Here is a 15,758-nt window from a genome sequence, read left to right as displayed (position 1 = left end):
AGGATAGAGAGAAAATGTTAGATGCTGCAGAAATAAGATACTGACATTCATCTTTTTCCTTTTTATTTAGAAGAAAAAAATGGTTTGATTAAAGATCTATCTGGTTCATCTTGATTTTCACAGTAAGCAACCAGGTAACCCATAAAAAGCTTACTCAAAACACATGATACCCTTGTTTTTCATATATAAGGTGTTAGAAACTAGCTACCGTTATAATGGTTTCCACCAAGGTCCTCTGTTCTGGTGGGAACAGAGGTTTAAGCTCATTGGTCGAAGGGTCTGACAGCTCCCTATAAAAGGGCTGCTGTCAGATTCAACCTTCGCTGGATTGTACATGCTTGTTCTGTTACAATAAAGAGCTGTTGTTGCCTTTAGCCTGAATGTGCCTTTCCATTACCCGATCTAACATAACGTGCTTCCCCAAAAATAAGGCAGGGTCTTATTTTCTTTTTGTCCCCCCCCCTAAATAAGCGCTTGGCCTTATTTTTGGGGAGGTCTTATTATTTTTGAGGTGCAAGAGACAACGAGCGTGGTCACCTCATGGCTGTTGCTGTATTGCAATATTTTGGGGGACAGCTTATTTTCCGGGGAGGGCTCATTTTAGCACATGCACTCAAAAGCTTGGGCTATTATCCAGAGAGGTTTTATTTTCAGGGAAACAGGAAGTTTAGGAACCACTGCCAGAGGAAATCTGTCTCCTCCCTTATAAGCTTGGTGATTAATTATAAAGTTTGAAAGAACAGCTTTTGTTGGTGCAGTTACATCCCAAATGCTAGCTCCAGTCTAAACACAACAATCCCTAAAGTATTAGCTATATATAACAAAACAACAAGGTTTAAGCACCAGCTTCCTTAATCAGATTACAAACTGATTGTTCCTGCTAAAAAGATCAAATAACTTACACCTGTCACAGGAGCAACGAGAAGTGAAAAGACTGATCTTGGTTTTGCTTAACAAATACAGAATTCTCATTTAATTTTTAGCACCTTCTTTTAGCACTTATACTTAAAGAAGACTATTCTATGGAATTTTACATTTTTCTTCCCCATAGTTTAAGAATTAATAAAGGAAATGCTTTACTCACCAGTTTTGTATTTCCATATATTAACATGTGGGGGAGTAGTATCGTGTTACCAAAATCTTTGAAGGCAGGGTCCTAAGAGGCTCTTTGCCACTAGAGGGTGCAAAAACATGCATTTCAAAAGGGAAGTCAAGTAAATGCATACTATGTTCATCTTTGGAAAAGTGTAACTTCCTACTTGACAAATCCTATTAAATGTCTCTAAGGCATCATTATAACACTACAGTTGTTTAATATTGTGTGTAAGGCAGACAGTATATAGTTTGTAAGACATAAAGCTACCAATTGTTTTTTAATCAACAAACTATGAATAAACAAGCCATAGGTTAGCATGGTATATGAATTAAGTATAGTCTGCAAGATGGGTTTATTCCAAAATCAAAAATGTTACCAAGCCATTTTAGATCACACATATGTTGGATCTTTCTTAGCAGGCAGGTAAGGCAACGAAGAGGCCATATCCTTACTGGAAAAAAAAATATTCTGTCCAGAGAAAAAGTAGGATAAATAGTGTTTGTGTGCAGATTTAAGCACTTCGGGAGGCATCATGCTCACTTGCACATCCCTTCAACCATTATTTTTATTTACTTAATTTTTATCACAATTGTATTATTTATTTACAAACAACTCAAGGCGGTAAACATATCCAATATTACTATTTTCTTCTATTTTTCCCAGAACAACAACCTTGTGAGGTGAGTTGGGCTGAGAGACAGTGAGTGGCCCAAGGTCACCCAACTGCCTTTTGCGGGACTAAGGTGGGCCTAAAACTCATAGCCTTCCAGTTTCTAGTCTGGTGCCTTAACCACTAGACCAAACTGACTCATTTTATTATATGTGGTGGTCTTGCAAGTATGTGAAAACATATTGGAGAAACATAATAATGAATGCAGAAAATATTTAAGAAACAAATATTAATTAAACCTGAAGCTTTTCTTTTAGGTATTATGGATGAACCAATAAAAAAATGTGGGTAGAAAAAATGTGGTAAAAAAATGTCTGTAGGCATTTTCAGTCATCCCGGTCATGATTGTCCCAAAGGTACTTTTTCAGGAAGCAACTGGATTTTCTTGTTTTTTCTTTTGAAGATGTTTCACTTCTTATCCAAACAAGAAAGTCTGGTTGCCTCCTGAAAAAGTACTTTTGGGACAATCGTGACCTGGATGACTGAGAATCTCTACAGGCTTTTAGCAAACCACTTTTTTTTAATTGGTTTGTCCATCTTATCCAAGCTTGAATAAGAAGTGAAACATCTTCAAAAGAAAAAACAAGGAAATCCAGTTGCATCCTGAAAAAGTACCTTTGGGACAACCATGATCTGGATGACTAAGAATCTCTACAGACCTTTAGCTATACAATTTGGGATGAACACCTGGATGGTTTAGGAGTAAGAATGGATTTCCAGAGGAAAAATTGCAGACTATAAGAACCAGAAGCACTACTCAGATGACCCTGAGATCACAGATAAACCTCCAAGTGCTTCAATGATCTTCTAAAAGAATGCAAATTACCATATTTTCGCACTAAAAGACACACACACACACACCGAAAAAGTGGGTGGAAATCTGTATGTCTTATAGAGCAAATATTGCAATGGGGGGAGGGGTTAGAACACTGTCACCTGTCACCGCTGCCACCATTTTCTGCCGCTAGGAAACGCTGAAGACTTTGCTGCTGAGCAGCTGATTGGCGATTGGATCAGCCTCCCAGACTACCGCCAATCAGCTGTTCTATCTAGCGACTGCCATTTATTGTTTGGCATTTGCCATTTGCTGTTTGCCATTCGTCGTTCACTATCACTGTTCACTATTACCGTTTGGCATTCGGCAGCAGCAGTGATAGGCGGCAAACAAAGAATAGCGGTGGTTAGATAGAACAGCTGATCGGCAGTATTCTAGGAGGCTGATTCAACTTCCAATCAGCTGATCGGCAGCAAAGACTCCAGCATTTCCCAGTGGTGGCAGCAACTCAGCTCAGTTGGTGGTGGGCACAATGGAGCGGAGCCCTGATGAGTCACATGTTGGGGCTGTGATAACGTGCCGAAGCTGACCAGGCTGTTTGCTGTTTACTGCAAGGACGTAGCCAGATGAATACCAGATCAATGCTGGGAGGCAGAGGCAGATTTTGTTTTCTTCTTTTTCTCCTCTAAAGCTAATGTGCATCTTATGGTCTGCGAAAAATAGAGTGAAAAATTATAGAGTAAAAAAGATGGTACCAGCTGTCTGCAAGGAATATAAATCCTTTCATTCCTCATTATCCTGTCAGAGCTGAAGAAGTTTCTTGGATACGTAGTAAAATGTCTTCAAAAGAAAAAACAAGAAAGTCCATTTGCCTCCTGAAAAAGCACCTTTGAGAAAATTTGGGTTGCTATTCCTCCACATGGTAACCATTGTGAGGGTTGTGTTTGCCAAACACTGGAAATGAAAAGAGATGCTGAAGGTTGAAGAATGGGTTTTTAAATTGACTGACTTAGCAGACATGGCAAAACTAACTGCTTTGATTAGAGATAATGGAGTAGACAGCTTTATTAGAGACTGTAAGCTGTTTGTGGAATTTCTACATGTTAAATACAATAACAGATGGTTAACATAGGGATCTGAAAATTAGTGTAATGTTTGGATTAACCTGTTGGTTTGATTTTTTTTTACAAAATACTATGATCAGAGGTTGGGTCAATTTAATTATCAGATAGAGATCCCCTCACCTGGAACATTTGTTTATTTAATATAGTATTTTTGTTAAATTGGGGAAAAAGTTATAAATATTTGTAGACCCATTATGTAAAGGGAATGAGAATTTATCAGCTCTTTTTGTTTTGTTTTTCTCTGCATTCAGCCAGAATTGAGTACATGTTTAATGTTAAACTTATTTGATATTTGGGGCATTCCCCCTCCCTTTTGTACACATTTTCCTTTTTTTGCGGTTAGTGTTGGATGTATATTTTTCTGTTATGCATTTTATTCTTGTTGATAAAACAATGTAGATGTAGTAAATGTAAACCTTTGCTGTGCATTAAAATTCAGCATCAGTGGGCTTACGATGTCTACTGAACTTTTTGTTCAAAACAAAAAGCACAGTCAAAATAGGAACTTAGCACAGTTTCAGACTAGGGGTGATCTAAACAAAGTATCTGTTTTGTTCCAATCTTTTATTTTTCATGTTCCCATGAGGACATGAAGAGTACATAAAGTTCCTCATAATACCCCATCTACAAACATTTCACCACCATTTGCGCTAGTTAAATTTTAATATTTAATGATGTTAAAGTATTGATCTGCAATAATTATTTATTCAAAAAATATTTTATCAAATTGATATGCTACTCATCACAGTACGAGGCAACACTGGGTGGCTTACAACATTAATTGTCTGAGAGCTTGTGCATCTGCAGAGACTAATAATGTTCATATCTTATTATTTTACTCCTTTATTAAATATAGTCTGAAATCATTGCTTCCTTTGGACCTGTATCTACTTCTCCTGTGGTTAACATTTATTGCTGAAGAATAAAATAGATTTACTTAAAAGAATTAGGATTACACTACCTATTCTCTAATCACAAACAGCCTGGAATTTACAATTTGTCAACTTTAAAAACCCAGAAAGGCAGCACCATGGATAGCTCTGAGCAAGCAATTTGCTGCAGGAACAGGAACTTCCATAGGCAGCCTTCCCACCCTTTCGCTTTTCTCTGGAAGATGAAAATCTCAAATGATAAATCTCTAGCCTAGAGTCTAACAAAATTGGAGGATGCATAGAATGGGTCTTCAGTCCATACTCAAATATAATATCTTCTGTAAAAGAATAGTAATTTCCTAAATGGCTTACAATAGGTCAGTATGCCATATATTCTTATTGATGCAAAGTATTTTTTATTAAAATGCAAGAGTTAAAGCAACTTAAGGAAGAAACATTTAATCAAATTGTTTAACCATTCTCACATTGTCTATATTGTGCTTGCTGTTCCTACCAATTAGTAATCAGAGAAGCTAAAATGACAGCTTTGCCTTCCACTCAACCCCCATGAGAATTTGCAGCTGTGATCAAAATTCAGCCCATTATATCATATTATAAGCTTTTAATGGTTGTTCCCTATCCCAATCATAAACATATATCCCTTGAGTTCAACTGAAATCTTGCATGTAATTATCCCATTTAAACACATCAATTTAATGAATATTTTACTCATTCTTTCATTCATTAGGAAAAGGACAAGGAAAAGACAGTGTATATTGATCTTTTAAGAAAGGTCTTGTCCTCACTTGTATTCTCTGACAATGCACAGCCAGTGAGGGAAACAGCCTCTAGTATAGAATATGATACTCCCTGGATTATGTGAGACGTAACTTAGATAAATATAACTATGCAAATGTTTCCATAACTCACATGTAATGTTTCCTTCCTGCTTTTTCCTGGTTTGAGCCCTTTGAATCAACTGATTTTTATTATCAGATCTTGGCTCTTCAATAGCTTCGTTCATCTTGATTCTATCACTCATCTGTCCTTCCTCCATGATGAACTGAGGTTTCCTTACAACCCTTTTGCTGATTTGTTGCGAGGAAGATGATAAATGCATCTACATCAGGAAGTCAAACTCACGTCGTCACATGATGTATCAGAGTTTTTTTCCCCTTCGCTAAAATGTGTGTAGGTGTGGCCAGCGCGGGCCGGGAGTTTGACAGTCCTGATCTACATGAATATTCTCATGAGAGAACACATGGTTCTCCCCAACTTCTTTTTCAGAGATTTATTCTGGTTCTTCATATGCAATAGCATAAGATATAAGTTATGAGCACTGATTGCAAACAATATTTGAAGTATACAATTGACCAATAAGCTTTAACAGTGATTGAAATCATTGTTTGTGAATTTGCTCTCCTCTGCAGTTAATGGCCTTTCTGAAAGAATGAGCTTTCTCTGAGACACCCTGAAATTTTGCATCATACTTTAGGATTGTACATTTCTCTAGATTACAAATTCAGACTACATGTCATAAAATGCAATTTTCATCGCATTAAGCTTAACTCCTGGTGACTCTAAAATCTCCATAAACCATGTGGGGGGGAATCAAATGATCTGCTAGATTATATTTGAATTGCATATTTCATTCCTGGTGAGTGAATAAAAGAAGGCCACTCTCCCATATTTTAATATGTTCCTTGATAGAATTAATATGTTGACATATATTTTGGAGATACAGTTGCAATTTCCCTGCATACTTAATCAATTTTTACTTGATGCAATTATCACAAGGCTGGTAGAATTTTTCACTTTAAAATTATATATTCCAAGAACATTAGCAATAGTGAATTACATTATTACAATCATGTTAAAGAAGGCGTAGCTTACCTGATACTCTCCAGAGATTCGGCATTACAATTTTTATAAATATAGCATGGTGTGTTCAGAGATTAGTGGAATTAATCCGAAACAGCCAGAGAATAGAACATTGCCTAGCCTTTTGTTAGAGAATATGTTCCTAAGGATACAAGCAAAGTTTTCCTTCAACTTAAATGAGGCACTTTCCAGTTAATCATATTAACTTTGTATGTTTTTTAGATACAAGTCAGGTAGCTTTAACATACACCAGTGTTTCCACATGAGGGTTACCAATTCCAGGAAGGTTTACAAAAGGAGTGATGGTGCTATGTGTGTCCATGGGTAGAACCAATTCACACGTGTAGGTTGAAGTACCTGAATTGAAATTTATCTTGCAAAACTTCCTATGATTCACTGAAGCTACAGGTTTTTCTTATTCTGCAAAGGGATCGTCCCTTGTACTTGTTGTAAACACATTTCTACTCTAGTCAAGCTGATTATAGGCAGTTTTCTGTGCAATACTTAAATGGGATTTTTGATATTTAATATGTGTAGGGTATTATTATTACTGTCGGGATTGCCTAGCAGATTGTTTTAACAACCACAGTTAGGAAATATGCTTCAGCAATCTCAGAAATTGTAAACAGTCAGTAGTCGTGATTACCTGATCCATGCATTTACATTTGTTAGGCAAACTTCTACCCAGTGATGGCTAGTTTGCATAAACAAAATTTTTTGAGGTGGGGCCTAAAGAAGTGTTTTGCCTTACAATGTCAAATTATCCTTTCTTTAAACAAGTAATAAATGTACTGATGAATCAATATACAGTATACGATCTATGGAAGTATAAAAGTATATAAATTACTCTTAGAAATGACATAAGGAAATTTTCATGGATGATAGCTTGTATAAGTAATTTTAATGCATTATAAGAATCAAGTTTAAACAGTCCACAAACCCATAATTAATTGAATATATTGGGTGATTAGACAATACTCTAAGTCATAAATTGTGGCCTGGAAACATAATAGCTCACGTCACACAATAAACTAAAGAATTATGTGGTTTGTTCGGTTTTGCCTTAGGTAATTCTGTCCATATCTTCTTTAATTATACTTGAATCTAGTTTGTGTAATAGGAAATTAACTACCAGATTAGTTTTGAATTGTGAATTGTGTAGTCTACAATATAAGTATTGACACATCATGAATTATCTAACCTCAATTTTGGCCACCTACTTTGTGAATAAAATAATGGCAATTTATTTTATATAGGACTGATTTAGGATCAGTCTTACAAATTTGAAGCATGCCGACTAAGTGCCATATTATAATTGCCAATTTATTCTTTAATTATTTATTTTTGGTGGACATATTATTGAACATCAATTACACCCAGTAATAGCTTCCTTTCTTTCAAAATAAATCTAGTAATAATAATCTATCTACATACTGATATTGGTACTACATCAATTTACCAAAAAAAAACATGCTACATTTTTAGGTATCTTTTATCTATGATGCAGTTGGAAAAGCTAGGCACCAAAAAAGAATATTGCTTCCTTCTATGAGAGCAAACTAGACTACTGTAATGCAATGACACATAGTTACTGAACTACCTTCACATCAACTGAAACGTTTCAAAATACATGGACAATTTTTATTTGTTTGGTTCTTGAACTAACTACATATGACATAGTGGTTAACAGTGGTGGGTTCCGTACCAGTTGGAACGGGCCCGGTGGCATCCACATGGATCTGTGCAGACGCGCACAGCGTGCACATGTGTCTTAGTGTCTTGCGAGCCTCCGCAACGGTCCAGCTGCTCAATGGAGTGTTCCGCAGGTGCTGTATGCGCCGTGTGCGTGCGTGGAAGCGCCGAAGACTTAAAAGACCAGTAAGGAGCTCAGGCGGGCGGGCCCTCTGGAGCACCGTACCAGAACGGTATCCGGTGCTCCGGGCAGGCTCAAGTACGCCCATACCGGGGCGTACCACTTGCAACCCACCACTGGTGGTTAAGTATAAATATTATTAAATATACTGGTCAAGTAATTAAGGCACCAGGCTAGAAAGCAGGAGTACATGAGTTCAAGGCCAGCCTTAGCCATGAAAGCCAGCTGGGTGACTTTGGGCCAGTTACTCTCAGCCTCACAGGGTTGTTCTGGAGAAGAGGAAGATGCTACCAGTCCATGGCCTGTTAGGAATCGGGAGCACAGCTGCAGGTAAATCACAGGTGAGTGAATGAAGCTTTATCTGTATTTTCAGCCGTTTCCTGTAGGAGATGACAAGGTTTAGCCCAAGAGAGGGGTCAAACATGTCATAAGTCACGAATCCCTACGCAGCCTCAAGACAGCCAAGTCCAACCCACCTTTAATGCCTCTCTTATTTCCCCTTCATATCCTTTGATGGTTAGTTGGTCAGGTTCTTACAGAGAGCTAAAGCTTGCAATAAATCTTCATACTCATTTGAACTGTCTGGTTCTCCTGATTTTCCTGGGATTTGAGATTCCCCAGCACTAGCATCACCGCTTTCAGTCCGCCTCAGGTCCACCTCAGATCAGGCATTAGATTAGAGCATGAAGCCTTCTGTAAACTACACATGCAAAGGAACTGCTGTGGTCCGCTAGCGGCCACCAGATTTGATGGCAGACTCAGACAGTGAGGAGGTTGGAGAGGAACATGGGCCAGTCCTGGAGTCTGAGGAAGGCTCTGCGTCGGAGGCAGAGATGGGGCCAGGGCAGTCCAACAGTTATCAGCTGCCTTGGAGTCAGAGATCAGTGGAGCAGAAGAACAGATGGAACCTGTTCCTGATGTGCCCATGTACAGACCTGCCAGGAGAAGGAAACAGTTAAGGAACAAAGGCCGACTCAGGAATAAAGGCACAGGTGGACAGTGAATGGCCCCTCCCATAGGAAATATGTTCATTTAATTAATGTGAAGATTTGTTCGTGACTCTCAGAAACTCCTTTTCTTTTGCATTTGGAAGATATCGGCCTGGCAGCTCTCCAAGCCTGATAAGATCTGTGGTTGTAAATTCACCCTGGAAAAACTGTTTGCCAAGACTTTGCTGGATGTGAATGAGAGGAATTCACATTAGCTTAACAAAAAGGGTTTTTTGTCAGGACAAGGAGTCTGCTTCCTGATTTTGTGAAGCCAAGGTCAGAACAGGAACTAGGTTCCGCTCTCTTCCTATCCGAGGTGGCACAGTGGTTAGGGTGCAGTACTGCAGGCCACTTCAGCTGACTGTTATCTGCAGTTCAGCGGTTCTAATCTCACCGGCTCAAGGTTGACTCAGCCTTCCATCCTTCCGAGGTGGGTGAAATGAGGACCCAGATTGTGGGGGCGATATGCTGACTCTGTAAACCGCTTAGAGAGGGCTCAAAGCCCTATGAAGCGGTATATAAGTCTAACTGCTATTGCTATTGCTATCCCCACCAGTCTGTGGAAATTTTATCTTCTCCAAAGCCAGTCCCTAGTGCCAAAAAGGTTTGGGACTGCTACTTTGCAACAGAAATTCATGCATTATATGCTGAAGTCCAAAAGAAAGCAACTTGAAGTTTGGATCACACTTCCATAATTTCTGACCATTGGTTGTGGTAAGTTTTAAGGGAGTTGTGACCAAACATCTGGAGGACACGCGTTTTATAATTTTAAAATAGCCCTAATCTTTTAAGATTTAAAAATAGCAACCACAGAGTTAATGATACAAATCTTCATATTTTGAAAACATGGACAGGGGAAAGCACGGACAGGGGAAGCTGAGGTAAAATTCTGAACTGGGAATAGACAAGCTAGAGCCCTCCAGAAACTGGAACTGCCTTTTAAGTTTCTGTGGGGTATCAGTGGCCTCTTGTAATTTACAGATGGATATTAGCTTTATAACAGAAAGTGATGCTTAATCTGAGCCCTCCTGTTTCCCATTTAATAATACTCTAACCCTGTCATGACGAACCTATGGCACACATGCCAGAGGTGGCACACAGAGCCCTCTCTGCTGGCGCACAGACCATCGCCTCAGGTCAGATCTCCGTGGCGTTTCTTTTGTGAGTTTCTGTTTCTCTGCAAATGACGAAACAGAAGCTCATGAAAGAAAAAGATCTTACCTCTTGCCACACTGCCGGTGTTGGCCTCTCTCCCACTGGCCCTCTCACTGGCCCTCTCTCCCACTGGCCAGCTGGTCTTCAGGTGTCTGCTGCGTATGTGCCATGTCCAGGCATGCACACATATTGGCATGTGCTCACATCCGTGGATGCGCACATCTATTTGCGTGCACATACCTTTCAGTTTGGGCATGTGCGCATGGGCTGTTTGGGCACTCAGTGTCTAAAAGGTTCGCCATCACTGATCTAACCTCTATAGTACATTGATCTTTTGACTGAATGTCAAATCATTGATGTAATGGAATAAAATGTTATAAGTAATAGTACATGCCCAGCCAGTACAAATAATTCTTAGAACTCATCAAACTTAAAATTTGCTATACTGTCATGCAAGTTATATTTTATTTATTTTTTTTTGCCACAACAATTAATAGCAATACCTTAAGACCTATAAGATTGATTTATGGGGAAAGACACCCATTCCTGGAGAATATTCCTAACAATCAATTGGGCCCAATAATTGAAAAGATCTCAAATTATTGATGTGGAGCATCATGAAAAGGGAGAAAACTGATAAATATTCAATTCCATTTTTACCGCTAGGATGAAATAGACAGGAACATTTGTGAGATTTTATGCTTCAGATTCCAAAATAGTTCACCTTGGATTCTTTGAAACATATATGACTCAGAAAGTATCATTTCCTATTTCTTTTCAGGTAACAAAATATCTTAGGCCAGCCCAGTGACAGAATATCCTACACTTGTCATTTTTCTCCATGTCATAAAGGGTTAGAAGAGAGGTAAAGGATATGTTTGCAGAGCTATGTTTTAAAACCTGAGTCAAAATAAATACAGCTGTCATACGACCACAAAACTGTAGTTTGATTTAGTCAGGTTATTCCTGCTGCATTTCTTTACGGTTAAGGAAAATGAGACACAATAGGCACAGCAACAGTCATGCATGCAGACAGAGAACTATAATCAGTGTAGGATGGCGTGGAGGAGGAAATGGACACTGCCAATAGCCATAAAACTGCATCTAAATCACTGAGCCTTCGGAAACAGTGTAGTCCCAACCTTGTAACTTTAAGATGTGTTGATGCCAACTTCTAGAATTCCCAAGCAAGCCTGCTGGCTAGGAAATTCTAGGAATTGAAATTCACCCAATTGAAAGTTGTAAAGTTTGAGAAACACTGCGCTAAACAAAAAATGTGATTTGGTTTGGGCTTATACAGCTAAGAGAGGGCAGTAAAAGCACTGTGAAGAAGTATACGTCTAAGTGCTATTGTTATTGCTATAGCTTAAACATAGTGGCACATAAAATGAAAATTATGCCTCAATAGTGCTTGAATCCAACTCTGTTTATTCAAACAAATCATAATTAAAATTAACAATTGCTTAGGGCAATGAATCATTGTAAAACAGCTCAACACTTCCGTCCATCAAAATTCCTGGCTCTACTAGGGATGTGTTTAGTCAACTCAAATTTCCTTTTGTAAATAATGTTCCTTTGCCTTTTAAAACATTTTACAAACATACTTCTATACATACACTTTGTATCTTCACACTTTATTTGAAAACTAATTAGTTATATTCCTTATCTTATCCCAATTATTTCAAAACTGCAGTGCAACAGTCCTGGTTCACTAATCTAAAACACTTTGCCTTTATATGGTATGCAGACAAAAATTCCAGATCCAAAGAATTGCCCTGTATAATATCCAGATAATAGGTAAAGGTAAAGATTCCCCTCGCACATAAGTGCTAGTCATTCCCAACTCTAGGGAGCGGTGCTCATCTCTATTTCAAAGCTGAAGAGCCTCTGTGGTCATGTGGCTGGCATGACTAAATTCCGAAGGTGCACGGAACGCTGTTACCTTCCCACCAAAGTGGTCCCTATTTTTCTACTTGCATTTTTACATACTTTCAAACTCTAGGTTGGCAGAATCTGGGGCAAGTAACAGGAGCTCAGGAACCATTGAATGCTGACCTTTCTGATCAACAAGTTCAGCTTAGCAAATAATAGATCTTATTAATTAGGTGTTTTTTTAAAAAGCTGTCAATACAAGAGAAGTTTATTTTTTTCTCTCTGCTAATTACATCACTGCACAGCTGATAAATGTATCATCTGATAAATGTATCATCTGTCTAAGAATTATCAATATGATATGCACCACTTTGATAATCAAATGTATCCCATATGGCATTTTGAATCCCATGGGACTTACAAAAGTAAGTTTACACACAATTCATTTCTATGCCAACCTTTTCCACAATTTAAAATAGTATTCAGTGCCAGCCCACAGGTTAATTAGAATATAAGAATTATTTTGGCCCAGAATGCTGGGGTGTGTTTTGACTGCAATTAAATTTGTAACTGCTATCAAAGGATTTGTTATGACATTGTGTTGTTGGTTCAAACTGCTTCTGTGTTCCAATATTGAAACTTGCCCCTTGGGTCTTTAGGGGGTTTTGATTGTTGTCACAAGAATTGGCCACTACAAAGCAGAAGTTGCAATATATCATGCCCATTATACCCAAATGAATTATCTAAAAATAGTACTACACCAATCTAATTTGATGTACTGGGTTTTCCTTAGATTATTTTTTAATAAATTCATTTAAAAATGCTTGCCTTGTATTTTAAAATTTGGGATTGCCTTTTGTTAAATCCTAAAATGCCAATGTGTGGGGGTTTTTTTCCCCTTGCCAAAAACATACCAGTGTTCAAATATCCATGTGAAAAGTTAAGAAAAATACGGTGGGATTTCTTTGACCTTAATTCTACCACGTGTATTTCGAAAAAGGCACCGATAGGGCGGGGGCGGGGAGAGAGAGAGAAACGCGGAACGTCCTTGTTTTTGGAAAGAGTGGAGCGGCACTGCAGATTGGCTCCAATCGAGGTAACGACCATTAAATGTGGCTCGGCGGAGGTGGGAAAAGGGGTCTTCCCCGGATTTGAATTGAAGAAACAGAAGCCGAGAGGGGCATCTAATGGGCCACAGCAAGCCATGACCCCATCGCGCCAGGCGAGGCTTGAATAACTGCAATGCTCCCCGCCGCTTCTCTCTGTAGGAGTTGCCGCTGGCTGGCTGGGGTGAGCAAGCTTGCTTCTCTTCGCCTCCTGTCCTTCCTGTAATGAATGATGCAGGAGAAAAAAGAGGCGGCGGTGGAAGAAGAGGAAGAGGAGGAGGAAGAAGAAGAGGGGGAGGCGGCTGCCACCGCCGCGGCTGCTCATCTGAGGCACAAATCGTCTGCAGCTCTTCCAGTAGGAGGAAAAGCAGCTTTGCCGCTATGAGCTTACATCACAATCCTAGCTCTGGCTGCTGCCGCTTGTCTGGGCAGCAAGCAGGCGGGCAGCATCTCAACGAGGCCGGAGGGGACGACCAGCGGCGACATCATCACCACCGGCAGCAGCAGCCCGAGACGAAGCGGAGGACGATGCCCGCGGGCGGGGGCGGCGAAGGCCAGGCGTCCCCTAGGGTTGCCCCGCCGCAGCCGCCCCCACATCCCGGCCGGCCTCTGCTCTCCGCTTCCCTGCCCTCGGCCCGGCCCTCCGTTGGGACGCTGCGTTGGGACGAGGTGCCCGACGACTTCGTGGAATGCTTCATCCTGTCGGGCTACCGGCGGCTGCACTGCTCGGCGCAGGAGTGCCTGGCCTCGGTGCTGCAGCCCACCAACGAGACGCTCAACTTCTGGACTCACTTCATCCCTCTGCTGCTTTTCGTCGGGAAATTCTGCCGTCTGCTGGTGTTGCGCGGGGCCGGCGACCTGCCTTTCCATCACCCTGCGCTGCTGCCGCTGTGGTGCTACGCCTCGGGCGTCCTGCTCACCTTTGCCATGAGCTGCACGGCCCATGTGTTCAGCTGCCTCTCGCTACGCCTGCGTGCCGCTTTCTTCTACCTGGACTACGCCTCTATCAGCTACTACGGTTTCGCCAGCACGGTAGCCTATTACTACTATCTGCTGCCCAAGCTGAGCTTGCTGGAGCCGCGCATGCTCAGTCGCTACCTGCAGCAGCGCCTGGGCTGGCACGTGGACTGCAGCGCGCCCATCGCCACCTACAGCGCGCTGGTGCTGCCGGTCGCCTTCGTGCTGGCCGTGGCCTGCACCGTGGCCTGCTGCAAGAGCCGCTCCGACTGGTGCGCCTACCCCTTCGTCATCCGCACCTTCGTCTTCGTCATGCCGCTCAGCATGGCCTGCCCCATCATGCTGGAAAGCCTCCTCTTCGACCTGCAGGACCACAGCCCCACCCTCTTCCTGCACTTCTACCGCCGCTACTTCTGGCTGCTGGTGGCTGCTTTCTTCAACCTCAGCAAGATCCCCGAGCGGATCCAGCCGGGTCTCTTCGACATCATCGGCCACAGCCACCAGCTTTTCCACATCTTCACGTTCCTCAGCATCTACGACCAGATGTTCTACGTAGAGGAGGGCCTGCGGCACTTCCTTCAAAGCCCGCCGCCCACCTCGCCTACGTTTACGGGCACCATCGGCTACATGCTGGGCTTGATACTGTGCCTTGCCCTGGTCATCCGGAGTTTTTTAAATGGCCCAGAAGTCTGCAAACAAGAATGAGGTATCTTCAGGGTGGTTTTTTTTGTTTGTTGTTGTTGTTGAAGTTTTTACTTAAATTTATCTGTGGCTGCTGCTTTTGCTACAAGAATCCGCGAGGTCGGCTCTTCCTAGGTAAAGAAAGGCTAAGCGCTATGGCCGTGTCCTGATCGAACTCCTTTGAAAAACGGCTGTTTCTTTCGAAACAAAAACAGGTTTAAAAAGGAAGAACACCTAGGCCACCGTTCTATAGGCAACCTTCTATTTATTGCTGCTTAGCATACAAAGAGAAGCCATTTTAGAATTACTGCTTGAAATCTACGATTTGATCCTTATTACATTGTTTGTAAGTAATCCTCCTCCTCTGAATTCCATTTAATGGACTCAAGATCCTGTTTTTTCCCCCCCAGTGGAAATAATATGCATAGACAATGTGAATACTTGCTGCTGGTTTCAGTCTGACTACTTGATGGTATTGTTAGTTAGCAATATACAATAGATCTGCACTGACAAACAGTTATTATTTAAGATCTGATTTGCATGCAAATCTTGGAATTTTAACGCACTCAGTAATGTGGGTATATGTGTTTTTTGAAGTAATATAACACTGGAATTGTGTTTTTAACAATTTGAGATCTGTTTTTGCATTAACAATCTTGTCTCAAAGACAAACATGGGCATACACATTTCTTATAAAGATTTATTTA

At 40.7% G+C, this 15,758-nt stretch overlaps 1 protein-coding gene across 1 annotated transcript; it reads left to right on the top strand.

Annotated features, from left to right (window-relative positions):
- Positions 1 to 13,794: 13,794 nt before the first annotated feature.
- PAQR9 (progestin and adipoQ receptor family member 9) lies at positions 13,795 to 15,075 on the top strand. The gene has a single exon (XM_032225681.1). It carries the CDS (start codon positions 13,795 to 13,797, stop codon positions 15,073 to 15,075), a length of 1,281 nt encoding a protein of 426 aa, XP_032081572.1.
- The last annotated feature ends 683 nt before the right edge of the window (positions 15,076 to 15,758 follow it).

Source organism: Thamnophis elegans, chromosome 10 (assembly GCF_009769535.1).
Source record: "Thamnophis elegans isolate rThaEle1 chromosome 10, rThaEle1.pri, whole genome shotgun sequence".
In the NCBI taxonomy this organism is placed as follows: Eukaryota; Metazoa; Chordata; class Lepidosauria; order Squamata; family Colubridae; genus Thamnophis; species Thamnophis elegans.
This window is presented reverse-complemented; position numbering and strand designations above follow the sequence as displayed.

Excerpts from the sequence above, each read along its gene's own strand:
- PAQR9 (XM_032225681.1), top strand. The coding sequence starts at position 13,795 with ATGAGCTTACATCACAATCCTAGCTCTGGCTGCTGCCGCTTGTCTGGG.